Source organism: Balaenoptera borealis, assembly GCF_965194805.1.
Source record: "Balaenoptera borealis genome assembly, chromosome: 1".
Classification (NCBI taxonomy): domain Eukaryota; kingdom Metazoa; phylum Chordata; class Mammalia; order Artiodactyla; family Balaenopteridae; genus Balaenoptera; species Balaenoptera borealis.
Genome location: NC_138860.1, coordinates 72652005 through 72670227, shown reverse-complemented (window position 1 = coordinate 72670227; position 18223 = coordinate 72652005). Strand labels below are relative to the sequence as shown.

General features: G+C 33.7%; 1 protein-coding gene across 1 annotated transcript in view; it reads left to right on the top strand.

Moving 5' to 3' along the window:
• LOC309635762 (protein piccolo-like) overlaps positions 1–14761 on the top strand; it is a 32546-nt gene extending 17785 nt beyond the window's left edge. Inside the window, exons 3-7 of the mRNA XM_082407392.1 lie at positions 3108–3201; positions 4435–4506; positions 6513–6693; positions 8291–8485; positions 9640–14761. Coding sequence (XP_082263518.1) covers positions 3108–3201; positions 4435–4506; positions 6513–6693; positions 8291–8485; positions 9640–9704 — 607 coding nt within the window. The 3' untranslated portion in view covers positions 9705–14761. The remainder of the gene's footprint in view (positions 1–3107; positions 3202–4434; positions 4507–6512; positions 6694–8290; positions 8486–9639) is intronic.
• The last annotated feature ends 3462 nt before the right edge of the window (positions 14762–18223 follow it).

The window sequence follows — 18223 nt, the reverse complement described above, 5'->3', positions numbered from 1 at the left end:
ATACTGGACTCATAGAGTTGCTTTGAGGATTAAATAATGTAACACATGAAAAGAACTTAGAACTCTGCCTGTGAAAAAGTAGCATTTCGTAAATGTTAGCTGTTATTATTTCAATGTGCTTACTTTATAAAGTGCTTCTCATGACATAATGGTATGTCAGTACAATTAAGAGTTTTGCAGTTGTACATGTTGATAGAGCATAATTCCTGGTGCAGAGTTGGCATTCAATAATTTTGCTACATATGGGTGAAAAAATGACTAAAGTATGCATGTGAAATATAACAATTATTAATATTTATAAATTAAGAAAATATGTTGACTAATACATCTTTTTGAAGACATTTCAATAGTTCAGGCTATTTTAATATATGCTGACATATAGAATTTTGGTAAAAATACATGAGTTTGCCTTTGACATTAATTTCCGTCTTCAATCTTATTTTAAAATTTTGTGCATTCAATTTTTCAGAATTTGAAAAAAATAACAATTTTACCACTGTTCACTGTATTATGAATCTTATCCCTAATATGTTTTTCCCATGATCTCACCACTTGGATAATTAAGTCCAAAACAGATAGAAACTTTAAAGCTCATACTACACAATGTGTTTTTTTCTTAGTATACCTACTGCAGGAATAGCCATGAATTCTAAAGTAGCAACCAAAGTTGGCTATAAACTTAAAAGTGGTCATATTCATTCTTCTTATGCCATTAATTTAAAGAATCAAAATCATAAAGTATAAAGGGACATAATTTGCTAAAATAGTTTTGAATTTTGTTATAAAATAGTTTAAACTTACTGAAAATTATAGAAAATACTGTCACAAATACTTGTGTTCTTGCTATCCAATTTTACCAAATCGTAACATTTTGCTATATTGGCTTCAGATATTTTTTAATAAAAAATATATTACAGGTACCCCTGAAGTCCTCTGAAACCATTCCCCTGTTGTGCTGAGATAACCACAAAATAGAGTTTAACGTCTGTAATTCCCAAGCTGTCTTATGATATTAATGTTTGTCATACATATATATATGTAGACATAAATAATTTACAGTATTATTTCATGTAATTTTAACTTTATATCATGATAACTTACTATAGGTTTTCTTCTGCAAATTATTTGCTCAAGATTTTTTTTAAAATTTATCTATCTTGATAAATGAAGGTGTATTTCATTTAATTTAACTGCTGCTTAAATTTCATTGAATAAATATATCATAATGTATTTATTTATTATTAACACACTATTAGAAACAATGTTGCAATGAATGTTCTTTAACAAATTCCTTTTGTACATGTGGGAGAATTTCTCTAAAGTAGAAGTGGAATTAAGTCAAAGTGGAATTTTCTGGGTACTTGAGTGCATAAACTTCACCAGACATAGACAAATTTACCTAAAAAGTATATGTACAAATGTATACTTTCTGTCCACAGTCTATGAAAGTTCCTGTGTCTTTGAATCATTGCCTATACATTTCCCCAGAATTATTTGCACTTTGTGCTGAATGACAAAATTGTCAAATCCTACTCTTTTTTTGTACATTCAGATAGCTTGGTTACAAATAAGAATAGTGCTGCTTCATTTCTTAAATTGGATTCAGTTCACAGTGGCTGAACTGTGAGGTCTTAGGAGACATGAGCTCAGTGGTTCTCAGTGGTTCTCAATCTTGGCAATACTTTAGATTTACCTAGATCATTTTTAAAATTCTGATGCTCAAGCCTCACCCCAGACCTGTTAAATAAGACTCTCCTTGGGGGTGAAGGGCAGGGGGTTGTGGGTGCCGTGCTAGTTGCCCCACCTACCACCCTTGGAACTCAGATCCCAAAGTGATCCTAATATGCAGTCAGTGTTGGAAATTATTGCCCTTGTGTATGCCTCATAAGAAAGAGAATAAAGCCAGAGGGAGAAAAAAAAGATACTTGGCTGTAGACCCATCTCTAAAGTGAGTGGTGAACTGGAGCTTGATTCTTAATAGTTTTATCTAGAATGAATAAGTAAATTAGCATCTGGGGAACAATAGTAGGTATTCCAGAATTTGGCAATGCTTGAGACCAAGAATATAACAAGAGTTAGTCTGCCGACAGTTGGGAATAGAACTACAGATCCAGGGTCAGGATGCAGTACCTTTAGGGTAAGGCAGTTTATGAAGTCCAGGCACGTGAATGGACCCCAAACAAGTAGGTTTGTTTTCTAGGCAGAAAATTTGGAAAAAGCCAGTGAGTGTTAGAGAAAAGCTTTGTCTATGTGGGCACCATTGGCTCATAGCAAATAGCAATAATTCCAACCCCATTAGCTGGTTAATGCCAGTTATAAATGTTTTGTCAGACTTAATTAGAATAAGTTTTGAAAATAAGTTATGCTTAAACGTGTAAGATATAAGCTTCTAACTGGTGATCAGAGGTCATGGAAGAGTCAAGGATAAACTGAAATGCCCCAAGTTATAATGAATGAGGAAAAGTTTTGATTTGGTTCATCATTTGTAACATAAGCTTTTGACATAAACCAAGAATTTGTATTTAATTAAGATTGTTTCATAACTAGATTAAGTATTCTACTTTACCAAGAGGGTCAAAATCTACTATAAATATAAGGTAACAAATGTTCATGGAATCTCAGCTATAGCAACAGCCATTTTTCATCCTTTCCTCAGTCAGTACAGTTATTTCAGTTTTTTATAGAAAAAAATGAATTGAAAGACCATTTGGCTTTGCTGACATGATCGGTTGCAAAGCTATTGGAAAGTTAAATATCAAATTATTGTTTGTAGGACAAGAAGATATTGACGTTACTGTATAGTTCATGTAATTATCTGACACATTCAGGAGAGATTAAGATTTCTAAAATTGTATCCTAGTTAGAACCCCTAAAAGCTTTTCTTTAAAAATAAAATACCTTAGGGAAAATTAAAGGCATCCAAGATATTTTTAAATTGTCATTGTGCATTCAACTTAAAAGACAGTTTAAGACATGAGTATGATGAGACGATTACATAGTGATTCAAAACAAAATACCTTTAAAAGTCTGCATGCCCTTCAGGTTGACTATGAAGTCATCGGTCAAGGTAAATAATCAGGGTAATTCTTTATTTTTTTCCAATTCAGTGCTGAGTACAAGAGAAGGACTAAATATGTTCAGAAAAGTCTTAATCCTGAGTGGAATCAAACAGTAATTTATAAAAGTATCTCCATGGAACAGGTATGCAATGATTATTTTCTGTATGACAGATTCAGGCTAATATAAAAATAGTGATGACAGAATTATTGAAAGATTGTGATTCATATCAATTTTTCCATACAAACAAAAAAAAATTAAGTAAAATACATGCAAGAAGTATAGCCAGTAAAATGAACTGGGTGCAGTTCGAAGATACAGTGAAAGAAAATGTGCACATTTTGACAAAACAGCTAAAAAATAAACAAAATGCATAAGACTAGTGGGACATTTTCCACTGATTATTTCAAAATTAAATATTTCAATAGACTGGGCTCTATTTATCATATTTTGGTGGAAAGTATTTTCCAACTAGCTGTATTTTGACTTTCATAAACAAAGAAAAAATAAGATTCAGATGCACTGAAATGAATTACCCCTCCTGGAAACAATTTAGGGATCATCTCTTTTCTAAATTGAGGCTTCCTATGGATCTGGCATTGTGCAACTAAACTGTGCAGAAGAAAGCATGAAGAAGACTAGTGTAAAGGATTATCACAACAAATAGATGACTCTAAGCAAAATTGCATCAATGTGTTTCTGAAAATCTTCATGTCATAACTTTGTATCAATAATAGAAAATAACTGATGGTTTATAAAGATGAATTCAGAGAGAAAAGAATACAAATAGAATAGGAAGAAGACATCCATGAAAACAATTTACAAATGAGTTGTCTTTGAAAATGAGATTTCTAATTTATCCTTTGTAAGATTTCTAAGTTGACTATGAAATTGAAACTGGATATAAATTATAATCTGGGTTCTTGAATTTAAAATAAGTTAAATTCATCTGCAGAAATAAGACAGTGCTACTAATGTGTTTTGGCAATTTACTGAAACAAAAAACTATAATCCAAATACTTTGAATAACCTAGACATTTTTGCAACCTATGAATTTCATGTATTTAAAGAGTATATATAGATTCTGCTTGGCACTTTTAATAATGGGCAGGGGTAGAATAACAGGAAATAAGTAAAAATCACCCTTTTTTTTGCAAAATAGTGAGGTATCTTATGATCAAATACTTGGTTGGACCACAAAATGATTGACAGTTTACATAATATTGAATATAAGTATACAGTTTTATATAAACTTAAAGTATTTTTACATAAGCGGAAAGAGTTCAAGGAATGAAAATATAAATGAGTCTATTATATGAGTATAATGAAAACTTATGATGAGAAATGAGGTTAATGACATTTTGATTTGAACTGTAGCTCAAGAAGAAAACACTGGAGGTGACAGTCTGGGATTATGATAGATTTTCTTCCAATGATTTTCTTGGTGAGCTGAGCCTATGGTTTCCTTTTTTTATTTGCTTCATTATAAACCATCAATTAAACCTTTATGGAAAGCATATTTCTTAAGTGTATAAGATAACTTTCTGGATAAAATTCTTTGGTGGATAGAATTTATTTACAAATGACTCTTTGAATAGATGAATAGCAACTGGAGAAATAATTTTCACTTTACCACTTGATGTACTTTATAATTAATTTGCAAGATGAAATATTAATTGTTTTGATAGAAAGTTATATAATCATACTGTAAATCTAAATGATTATGTAAAAGATTTGAGATAAATTTATTGTATTATAAAATGAGCTGGATTTTTTTCAAATGCATTTTCAGGGTATTTAATTGCTATTCCTCATTGGACGTATGAATGACTTGATGTGACATTTTACATTCTTATTTCTCTTAAGTGTCCCACAAAACATCTCAAAATATTTTAAGAAGCAAAACTAGAAGTAGGAGAAAATAGTAAAAACAATTTTTATAAATTCACAAGGAATGTAACCTAATTATGAAATGTGGCAGGATGCTCAGATTCTGTGATATTTTTCATCTATCATATTCCAAAAATACATATTTTGTTTAGTGATCTTTGCTTAAAGCAGAAGTTATGAATTAATGTTAAAAAAAATAAATCTCCAAAAATATATAACACCTAGAAAATACAATATCCTTTTGATAGAGACAATAGAAAACAGTTGAGTAGTCTAGGTGACATGAGGTCTTGTTTGGTTCCTACACTCTGTACTTCTTTCCCATCAAAACTAGATCATTTGAACTTCACCTGCAGGCTCCATGTGGTATAGCCACTTGGACTAATCTTGGTCTTAGACAGGACTACTCTAGAGTACGGTTATATCTGATTTATTGTCCTATTTCAAAAAGCTGATTTATTGAAGTCCTTATAATTTATTGTTCACATGAACCTAAAGCATATATCCATTGTGTGGTTTTATTTTTTAATATCTGCTCAAATTTAAGATGCCAACTACTGTAAAATGCACCATTGTTTATGTACCACTAAGAAAGAAAAAATGTTGCCAATTAAACCATGACACAGCGCTTTCTTATTGTAAACTGTTGGTAATATCTCTGTTTCAAATGTGAACTAAAGTATGTTTTAAAATAGAGGGAATAAGTTAGTAATTGAAAATTAGCCATTCTTTTTCATTTTGTCCCTCTTGTAACTAAAATCAAACAATCTGCAAAAACACACTAGCCCAGTTTAAGAATATAATGTGAAAAAAAAAAAAAAAGAATATGATGTGTCCATTTAAGAAAAGAAGACTTGGGCTTCCCTGGTGGCGCAGTGGTTGAGAATCTGCCTGCTAATGCAGGGAACACGGGTTCGAGCCCTGGTCTGGGAAGATCCCACATGCCACGGAGCAACTAAGCCCGTGAGCCACAACTACTGATCCTGCGTGTCTGGAGCCTGTGCTCCGCAACAAGAGAAGCCACGATAGTGAGAGGCCCGCGCACCGCGGTGAAGAGTGACCCCCACTTGCCGCAACTAGAGAAAGCCCTCGCACAGAAACGAAGACCCAACACATCCAAAAATAAATAAATAAATAAATTAATTAATTTAAAAAAAAGATTTGAAAAGTGTGCTTGGGTCAGATATGAGTAGATCATGGGGGTGTCTGGTTTAAAAGTTAGTTACAGTATAGCTTTGCTAAAGTGACAAAAAAAAAAAAGAAGACTTTATTTCATAACGAGATTGACTTGTGACTCTACCTTTTTGCATCATCTCCAAATAATTTAATTAATAGTCAGAGATGTCATACAGTTCGATTTAACCAAACGTTTATACAGCATCTGGTATGCACAAGACATTCTCAGTATCATGGGTGAAGAAAAATGAGGAAGACCTCATCATCCTAAAGGTTATACTATATCCTTTGACTTATGTCCTTGAATAAATTTCAGATCACAGAAAAAGACAACAAATGAATTACAGCTTAATCCTTAAATTTTATTCACTTATTGCACTTTTTTTCAGGTATTGATTGATTTATCTAGCACATCTCACCTCGATAACACGCCTAGGTGGTATCCTCTCAAAGAACAGACTGAAAGCATTGATCATGGCAAGTCCCATTCCAGTCAAAGCAGCCAGCAGTCCCCAAAGCCATCTGTCATCAAAAGCAGAAGCCATGGTATCTTCCCTGACCCATCCAAGGGTAGGAGATATTTCAAGTAGAAAAAAACTTTTGTCTGTTTGTTCACTCACTATCTTCTTGAATATGAGAGCCTGTATATTTAATATCCTTTGAAAAGTATTATATTGGGAAATATTTAATATATTATCATGCAAAGAGTAATGGATATGGAATCAGGAGAAATTTGCTTTAGTCTCAGATCAGCCCATAATTAGGTTGATGCCTTTGTGATCTTCACCTCTCTGGTTCTCTGTTTTTCAACCTATAAAGTGGAGGAGGTTGGGTTAGCTATTGGGTCTTTTTCAGCTCTCAAAATCTAGGTTAATAAGATTTTATAAAATACGTTGGGGTATTTCATAAAGAAAACATAAAAATCCTCAACAGGTCATTGACTAGACATAATCATTACCATTTATGCATGTTTCTTCTGTTTAAATCCCTATTTTTTCATACGTATATTCTTACTCATAAATCATATATGTAATATATGGATATAAACAGTTTTGCATTCTGCTTTTTAATCATATCAAAAACATTTTCCTCATGTCATCAAAACAATTGGTATGCTGAAAATTACTTAAACCTTTCCTAAATGGTGCATTCAAACTAATTCTATGATTTTTTTTAACTACTATTATTATTTTTAAATTGCAGCATCATACATTGGGTTTGGCAATACGCACAGCTTTCCCATTGGAATGAGCTTTTCCTTTGGGAGGTTCATTAACCAGTTATCCTATAACACAACAGTAATCTTCATCATAAAATGAGTTACTGCCTGTATGAGAGAACCATGTAATATCTTTCCAGGATATGCTGAGCTATTTATAAATATTAAATAAAAATTTTTATATTGGATCTGAGTATTCCTTCCTTTTCGCCTCTTCTCAGGAAGTACAGCAAATTGAAAAGTGGTTCTTTGCAATTTGGATTGGAAATGCAAGTGTTCTAGGAGATGAAAAACTGAAGTCACGTCCAGGAGGCCACTGAGTTGATACAATAAACCACTGACTACAATAAGTGCTATAGATTACTTATGAGTTGTATAGATCATTTCTGGATTCCACTTAGCCAGATCAACTCTGCACTAATTAACATTCTGGAAGATTATTGGTATAAAGACCTCTCTCTCTACGACTACCACAGTAAATGTGTGATCTTATATATACATTCTCTAAAATCACCTGAGATGATGATATAATACAGTCTCCACTTCCATGTATCCCAGTGACTCACACACCTTCCTCCAGGAATTTTACTTAAAACTCCTCCTGCGGCAGTGTCAGCCTATTGTTTCTTACCTGGTCCCTACTAGAATTAGCAGAGTTGCTTGGTCAAACTATAAGTTAATATATTCATTTACATGAGACTACTTAGAATGTATTCATTCCTCTTCTCAAACCTCTCTTCTCAAGATTATCATCCTCTTGCCTTTCCTCCCAAAAATTGTCTCCCAAATGTTGAATCACATTGCTGTATGGTGAGCAGTTGCATAAACGCGCCAAAAAAAGAAACAGAATTAACATAAATCTTGGACGGTTTCAAATTATGTGAGACCCAGCTTGACAGGAGGAACGCTGGAGCAACTTTAACTCATGTTTTACCCTTTTGTAACCAGACATGCAGCTTCCCACCACTGAGAAATCCCATAGCAATCCCGGTAGCTCGAAATCCTCATCCGAAGGCCATCTCTGCTCTCATGGACCATCCCGCAGTCAAAGCAAAACCAACGTCACTCAGACCCACCTGGAAGATGCAAGGGCTGCTATAGCCGCTGCCGAAGCCGTCGTGCAACAACTCTGCCTTCAACCAAGTAATAGACACAAATAAATTCCTCAGCATGGCAGCTTAATGTTCATCTGTTGCCTTTCTTTCCTGCTGTCCTTCCCCATTTGCTTTGTTTTGTGCATTCCCTGCCCCCTCTGTTCTCTGTCCCTTTGTGTAGGAACAGTATCGATACATAAATATGCTCTCTCTCATTTAGTTCTTTTTTGTTTTAATTTACATAGAACGAAATAAAACTGGCTGTTTCTCCTTTGTCTCCACCATCCATCCAACCTGGCTCATAGTGTTTGGTAGCTGTGTCTGTGATGTGTGCAGGCAAAGATATGTTGTGTGTCCTTTTTGTGTGCACTTAAATATCCTTTAGAATACAGGAATTATAAGCACAAGTGGCTGCCAGATTTCCAGGCATTACACCAAAAAAAGGCACACATAAGCATTTTGAGCAGATTAGCAATGAGAGTCTCACCTCTGAAAAACACTAAAAAATTTTAGGCAGAAGAGTCATGTAACCAACAGTCAAGTTCTAGAACCTAGGGGAAATGGAAAAACCATTTTACGCTTAAAATTTTTAATAAATTATGCATGTGAAATAATGAAGCTTTCCGTGTGAGAAACTTTCTAGTCTTTTGGAAAAAAAAATCTGTAAAGATAATAATGTTTCTTATATTCTCAAAAAAGTATGTAGTATTAATATATGTCTAAGCATATTCAATGAGGCCATGTTACCTCATTAAGGAGCACAGTTGGGTCCATTCTGTTGGATCACACTTTGTATATGATACAAGAGAATTTATAGGGTTATTCTTTTTTCTAACCATTGGAAGTCAAGATATCAATTAAAGCATAACAATTCACCCATCTTAACTGCTGTAATTTCAATTGATAGAATTATATAGGAACTTAGTGAGTACAGAGACTTTAAAAATGTAGGGGCACTGTTACTTCCAAGAGGCATCAGCCAAACAACGGAGATAGATGAATGTTCTCCCCATCTCCCAAAGTCATCATTTCCAAAGAAACAGCCAGTTTTAACCACCTTTAGTGCTGTGCATGTGGTGTCATTTTGGCATTTGAACACACAACTTACTTCGATAGAGCAAAAGATCACTTCTGTTTGCATGAATAACATTCAAGCTGGTTCCATCTGAGGATACATACTCTGGGTTTCCATTTCACCCACAGTACCACAGCAGCACATAAAAGCGGTCAGTCTAATCATGCCAGGAAGCAGCACAGACACAGCATAGCAGGAGTCCTCCCCATTCAAAGAACTCAGTCTGATAATCTGCCTCCACCAGCTAATGGCAACCAAGACCAAAGCCAGCTAGCCCTCAGGAAGGTGATGTCTGATGGACCAGTCAAGCCAGAAGGAGGTGAGCAGAAAGGCGCTATTCAAAGCACACAGCAAGAACATCCCCCAAATTTAAAGCCCTCATCTTTTAATTTTTAGAGATTGTCTGATAAAGTATGTTTATCCACTTTTTAATGTGCTTTTGTGGGCATGGCATTTCAGGACTTCATCATCACTGTGTAAGTCCCAAGATCAGTCCCATAATGTATTGACTACAGTGATTTGTATTTTTCTATGCACTGGGCATCTTTTGACTTTTGTTGGGAAATAGATTAACAGTATTCATATTGCAGAATGGAACGCATGCTACTGACCTAATCTGTTCAAGCATGACTATAAATATGTTGCACTGTGATAAAAGTTTAAACTGCTCACAATTCGAGTTAGCATACCAGTTGGAATGTAGATCAGTTTTTCAAGTGTAACTTTAAAAAAAAAATTCAGTGGATTTTGGAAATTCTTAGAGAAAGTAAAGGAAAAAATTGTTAATGCACTCATTCACCTTTACATGGTGAAAGTTCTTTCTTGATCCTACGAACACGTTTTTTCCACTCATGTTTCCGTAGTTGTCAAGTGTATCAGATGTGTTGGCATGTGAATATCCAAGTGCCTGTGTAATAAATAAAGTATCTTTATTTCATTCATAAACCACTGGGTTCTGAGCCATTGTTATATGATGCAGCTTAAAATGAGTGTGTCAGTTTTTGCTTTCTCATTTGATTCCTTGCAATAGAGAATTTAAAGTTACTGCTTCGTTTCTAGTGCGAGCTATAATGATAGAATATTGAGTTGCAGGACAAAGTTTCATGTCGGAAACATAAGATAGATGGGGAATTATTACCAAATAAAAGTACCAGAGCTTACATAAACATGTAAATAAATAATGGGGTTGGGCTACTCTAGGCAATGCTTCCTCTCTTCCTTTCTTGCACGTCTGATCTACTTCACAATCTTCTCAGCTTTCTGGATAGAGGAAGACAAATCCAATGAGTCTTGCTCCAGACAGGCACCTAGACTTGATTCCATGACTTTGTTAGGAAGGAAAGCAAGTTAATATCTGTCCCTAACTTGACACCAACAATTTGTGGAATTTTCCCCAGGAAAGAATGCCACTCACTGCCAGTGACAGGGATCAAACCAGGGTGAATATAAAATTATCTTCATTGTAATTCAAATTTAAATTTAATTTTAATTCAAAAACATATATCAAAGAAAGGATTAAAAAAAAACAATAGTAGTGTTTGCCCCCTTAAGTCCCTTCCAGCCCTAAAACACTTGATTCTATGATTCTGTACTTTCCACAAAACTAAAATTAAGACTTGTACTTTCCTATTGCATTTCTCTGTATTCTCAGAAATTTTTTAAATTTAATATGCTTTTGTCCCAACTAATCAGATATTTAGGAGCAATGGAGGATGTATGTGGCAGTACAAAGGGCAAACCACTGTGATGTTCCTTGAATTAGCAGGCAATTAAGGAAACAGCTTAAATATTAAGATAATTGTGAATATGCATTTACTCAGCCCAGTTTATAGACTATCACCAAAGCAGTTTCCCTTTTCTAGTTAGCCTTACTGTACTGTCCAAGAGTACTTAAAATTCCACTTCTCACCTTTTTTTCCATCAAATAAGTTCAGTTGATTTCTTACTTCATTTTCTTACTGCAAATATTTCATAATTGTAAATGTCACAGTAGTCAAATGCTTCTCTTATTTCACTCTATTTTTAATTATCATGATTTAAGTATTTCTATGATACTTTGTCTGAGTTTTCCTAGGTGTGGGTCTTAAAATTTGCAGCAAAATGCATTTAACTCCCTTTCTTTGAATAATGCTCTAATGGATATTCTCATACATTTAGAATAGTTCTTCACATTGTGCAAAGTGTTTCATCACCCATTTTCTCATTTTGTCACACCTAGTGGATGAGGGATTCGTTGCAGATATTTTCATTTCTGTTTCCTGAGTGAGCCATCAGAGAGTCAGGGTGTGCGGGTGGCAGCATGACTGATGAAGAACACATAGCTGGAAATTGTCAGAATCGGCAATGTAACCCGTGTTTATGACTGCACCTAATAAGCCTTTGCTTTTTAAATACATTGGCTCCTTTGAAATCAAACTCTCCTGATTTCACTAAAAACAATTGTCATTTACTTATTTGCTATTTACACTCCAGTCCTTACAAATGATTAGAGGTTGCTAGAAATTATGGCGGAATACAATTTAGACTTGGTCTACCTACTTGATCCTCTTTTCTGAAGGCTGATAATTAAGCTGCCACAAGCCAGGGAAGTAAAACCCTCCCACTGCACAAGCTGAGTGCAGCAGCAAGCAGGCTCTGTAGAGGAGGCTGTGTGTACATCTGCAGTCATTTCTATCAAGGGTGATGAAATTGTCCCTAAAGAGCTTTTCTTTTTTCTTTTTTTTTTTTGGTGAGCTTTTCAGCAGATTTCTGCTTGAAGTAGCAGACAATATGGGTCAGGTAAGAATTATGGAGTAAGCCAGGAGGAACTTTTTCTCTCTCTCCAGGGTTTAGTTGCATGCTAGGAAACCTGAAGGGAAGGATTTAGACAGATTGTGCCAGATCATCCTGATACCTAAACAACTCTCCGTTTGTATTTAGAAATCCCTGGAAATGTTTTTTTCCAAGCCAGTTGGTTTGGTGGAATATAGGCCCGGCTGTTTTAGAAGGTAACGCCAACCAGGGAAAAGAGTTTCAAAATAGGTTGTTTTTTAAAACCATACCCAAACTAAAACAAATTGAAGTATTTTTAAAACCTTGAAAATTAATTTAGTTGCTATGGAATGTATTACATTTTATATATATATATTAAGGGCATTTTTAAATTCCTGACCTGTTTTTGTTTGGTGCTGAGATTTTAGGTAAGCTTTAAGTTTAGAAACACTCATACAGGATGGATAGAAGTATCCCTCCACCCTGGGCAATAAGATGAGAGCTTGGAGAGGTTAGTAAGAAGATGAATCATTGACTGAGTTGTGTGAGGAACTATGACTGAAGGTCCCTTGTTGTGGCTGAATTTTAGGAGAAGGCCCTGAAGCTACTTCCACAGACCGCTGCTGGAAACTCCACTTTCCGCAAGGCTCCTTTGCGGCACCTGTCAAAGAGTTTCCTATCCATATTGCCGTGGTGAACTCTGACTAAGCCATCTCTCTGTGAGAGCTGCTGTCTTGGGCAAGTGGTATGGGTGGCTGGGTTGGGAAACAGGGCGGGCACTGGGAGTGGAGAGAAGTGTTAGTTACAAAGGCAGTAGCTGATCAGTGGTCCATTCTCTTCTGACCGGAAGCAGATGGTCACTTTTGATCAGAAGGAATTTGGTGTTCTCTCTTTCTGGAAAGGAGAGGGTTCAAAAGGAAAAGAAATCAGAATGAGATCATTTGGAGGTGAAGTCTTCTGGAATGTGTGTAAGAGGTTAATAAAAACAGACTTAACATTCCTCATTTCAATGTGTTTGTGCAAAGAAAAGAAAGGCAGCACAGAAAAGCTTTAAAACTGAAAATTTGCATAGTTTAAAATAAAAAGAAAACAAACTGTAATGATGTGAACACAGCAAATAGCCAGCAAAAATCTAAGAGAATCAAATTGGATTTCAGCTTTCAAAGTTTTCTGCCTGTTTCTCTGGAGGCAAGGGTTGTATTTCTTTGTTGTCTGTGGAAATCAAAGTATTCTTCTAAAGTTTTGGTTTTTTAAGAGTTTCCATATTTTCTTAGAAAGATTAGTTATGCATTTTCAAATCTTTCTATAGTCATTTAACATTCATTGCCAGAAATATCTCTGCTGCACATGCAGAGGCACAGACAGTAAATATATAGCTCTGAACATATGACACTGTCTCTTGTTTATGCACCTTCCTTCCCAAAGGTGAATTCACTGACGTATCATCAATGGATACTTTTGTTCTTTTCTAGTAGTAGCCATGAGTGTGTCAAGCCATCCACGTAAAGAATTACTGGTTCATACTGAGGACTTCTATGTTCATTTCATCTGACATGAATAGCAAGACCAACTGGCCTATCTAAGTATCAAACTTGGCTTCAGTATTGCTGTGCCTTTGTCACGTGATCTAACTATGGGCCTATATGATTGAGCGGGACTATTAATACATGATCCGAGAAGAGAAAGGCCTAATTTTTAATATGTCAAAGTCCCTTAAATGCTATTTATGACATGTCTTTAACAAAGTTCAACTTACTTTTTTGATTGCAAATTATTTTATTTTAGGTTTAAACAAATTTATTTTCAAAAAGTTAATTTACCAAATTACCAGCAGAGAGCAGGACCCAGAGCAAATGAGACAGGCAAGTAAATGCTGATGGAGGAAAGAAATGAGAAGCATGGAGCATGAGAAGGCTGATGGGGACACAGTGCGGGACCATGGACAGAGGGTACAATCTGAGCTTGGGGCTGGGAACGTTATCACCTGGGTAGGAAGGATCCTGGAACTGGGTGAAATGCCACCTGGGGAGAGGTGGAGGAATGCCAAAGGCTAATAGGTAGCTACTTAACAACATTGCCTAATTCCAGATATCTATCCATTAATTACTTGATTTTTCCCCCACTTTTCATCTGAATGTACTACATTATGTAACATCATTATATTTCACCCATTCTCTGTTGTGCAAGATAATCTTTGGGAGGGAGGGGGACATATGGGGATGGGATAGGATGAAAGGAATCTTTATGTATAATGAGTCAGACTGTGAAAAATAGCCTTTTTTATTTTATTACTTTGTTGAGTCTGTAAATATATATTTTAATCACTGAGGTGACAAAAAAAACTTTTGGATTTCAAATGAAAACATTTCAGCAATATTTTGATTGGGGTATTATGGTTTTCAGATGTATAAAGAGAAATAATGTAGATAGAACCATAGCTTTATACCTCAATGTGTTTTAAAATACTGAAAGATAAAATTAATTAAATGATCATTTGAACAGAAACTAATCAAAATATTAATATTACAAATCAAACAAGAACAGATAAGTTTTTAAGAAGAAAATGCTTGATGAAAATCAGGAGGTAGGAATTCCCTGGTGGTCCAGTGGTTATGACTCCACACTCTCACCGCCAAGGGCCCGGGTTCAATCCCTGGTTGGGAAACTAAGATCCCACAAGCCTCAAAGTGCGGTCAATAAAAAAAAAGAAAAAGTCAGGAGGCACGTCCCTATTTCTAAACATAAGAAAGACAATGGAATAAAATTTCTACTTCTACTTATTCTTAAAAGAACACAGAAGCAAAATCTACTTTTCCTCATTAAGACATTTGAAACTAAAATCCACATTATTTTAAGTTCTATAGGTCACATTATTTTTATTTTCAGAGATCTTATAGCTTTTATTTTTATTTAAAAAAAATTTTGAAGTATAGTTGATTTACAATGTTGTGTTAGTTTCTGGTATACAGCAAAGTGATTCAGTTATACATACAGGTCACATTATATTTTTATCTGACTCTTTAGGTAAAATGAGGTTGGAATCTAGAGAGAGAGAAAATGTAACTTTTATACTACACAATTCAAATTTCTTTCTATATGGATATATATATATACTTTCTATATATACTTTTAGTTTACTGTAAAGCATTCTCATTGCTACTGACATTTTTAAAGTAAATAACTACTTTGGCTCCATCCAACTATTATTGTACAAGAAAATTGAAGAGACTTAATGTAGAGAAACGCCGTTTTGGGAAGAATTTACATTGTTTTATGCCTGCCAAATTTCATTATTTACTCTGGATTTCTGTGTAATATAGTTTTTTTGTGGGGTTTTTTAGGCAAAAATAGAAGAGACAAGCAAATTTTTATAATACATATAATATTTAATTCAGACCTTATAATTCTAGAGTTGCAAAGTTCTGAGTGAAACAAATTCTGAAGAAGCTTAGAGAAATGAAAAGGGTGATGATAATAATAAATCTTTTCAAGTAAGACATTAGAACTTGATTTTTTTAGTGCAGAAAATAAAAAATAAAAGACACCATAGCATGATTGTCATGTATATACTGGTTTAAGATGATTGTCAAAAAAAGCTGGTGCTAATTGTTTCTTTTTTTTTTTTTCATTTTCACAGTTCATACTTCATTTTCATCACTGTAGACATAGACCAGTGATTCTCAAAGTGTGTCCATTGATCCCTAGGTGTCCCAGAGACCTTTTCAGGACTCTATAAGGTCAAAAAATTCTTAAGACTCTTAAGATGTTATTTGCCTTTTTTACTCTCATTCCTTCCTTAGTGTGCAGTAGACTTTTCCTACATTTCCATGAGCTGTCATGACATCATTGCTTTGATGGCTAATGGAATATGTATTTGTCAACTGCTTATGTCAAATGTTTCTTAATTTTGAATATGATAAATATTGATAGATATAACTCACATAAAGCTAAGTTCTTTAAGAAATTCAACAATATTTAAGACTGGAAAAGGGGTCTTGAGACCAAAATATTTAAGAGCCACTGATCTATACCTGGGCACAATCATAATTTTTCCAATAGTCAATGATTTTGGATAATTAGAAATTTCTTACAAAATATAATTATCATATTTGCTTCTAAATTTTCTATGTCTTTTATATCTGGTATTACATTTTGGAATCCCTACTTTCTTTTCTTATTTAATGTTAATTTATAATTTAAGATTGACAAATGATTTTTCATTTTATATTCTTATTTTAAATATTTTATTGGACATGATTTAGATTAAGTTATGATTATATGCCCATATTCATTATTTACATTTGCAGTTTGACTGGTAAGTTGTCTATCAACTTTAATCAAGTTGTTCCTAGCCTAAGGTAGAATGAGAGGGAGTATTACAAAGGTAGAATACATTTTATTTGTGTCCTTATTTTGGTGATAAAATTTATTGGAAAAACATTTATAAATTATTTGTTTCTTTAATCTTCTATTGTATTATCTATATTAGTGGTCCTATACATTGCAAATTCATTGTTGGCATAAATAAAAATAGAAACACTGAAGATCATCACTTTGATTCAAATTTGAGGAGACGTTAAGTTTCTTACCTCTTACCTAATCCTTGATCCTTAATTTCAAACATATAATTTATTGTGTTTTTAAATAATTAAAGCTAAAAAGGGAATTCTGAAAATATGTATTTATCATTTACAGAAAATATTATCTGAATTACCCATATTAGTTGCTCATCATTTATTCACATTCATACACACTTTTTTTTTAATGAATAGTATGTTTCAGAAACTCTTCAAAGTGTTAGTGATTCTGCAGTGGACACAATAGACAAAAATCACTGTCCCCATAAATCTCCCATCCTAGTAATATTTATCAAATAACCGATTAAAGATATGCAGGAAAAATTTGAAGAATGACAAAAGCATGAGTTTTGTCTGTCTTCAACTGAAATTGAAGTAGAACATTGCAATTAGTCATTGACTTAAGTTTATATGCACAGACACCATCATGTTTAGAAATATCTGAAAATAGAATTATTTTGTTATTTGTTCTGGTCTGGTTCTCTCTCGTTATCTTTACAGTTCACTAGGATATAACCAAGTATAGGAGGAGAGAAAGTGTTTGAAAATGATCAATTTGGAGAAGGTAGGAATATTAATGAAATTAATTAGAGATGTTGGATTCCATGGGACTGGACTGTGTTTACCAAATAATTGTCCAAATTCCTCTTTACTTTATTGCCATTGACTACATTTGAATGATATGAAAAATAATACTCAGTGTTTGTTGTAGCATTAGCCATGTAAATCAGTATGCTATTATTAATTTGTATTTGTTTACACTGGAAATGTCTCCTCTGGGCAGGATTTTTATATAAATCAAATTATTTGGATTCCGTTTAAAGATAACATCCTTGTTATCTTGGTATTCATGATCTAAGTGATCAGTTTCAGGATTATGTTAAGAACATTTTTCAAAACTATTTTTATAATTACTTTCACTCAAACAGGACCGCTTGTTTTGCAAGCAAACTGTGAGAGAGAATATTTCAGTTTCAAAGGAGAATGAAATAAATATTGAAAAATTGAGTTGCCCTTGAAAAAATTGATGTAGATCTTGAATATTTTTTTCTTTCAAATATGATTCTCCTTACTATTAATCTTTTAAAGGTAAAGATCTTTATAGTGTTATTTAAAGGTAAAGATCTTAATTGTGTTAGCATTTTTTTAGCACAAAACCAAAACTTGGTCCTTGATAAACTCTTTGTTCATTCTATTTATTTGGACATAGCTGGAATTACAAACTAAACTTATTAAAGATAAAATGAATTTACTTTCTTTATGATGTCTTAATCAAACTTTTATCCATTATTTACTCTGAAATTTTGGTCCCCACTTAAACTGTATTTATTTTAAGTGTCTTCTTCCAAAATAAGTTCTGAACCAAAAACACCTTTAGAAAGAA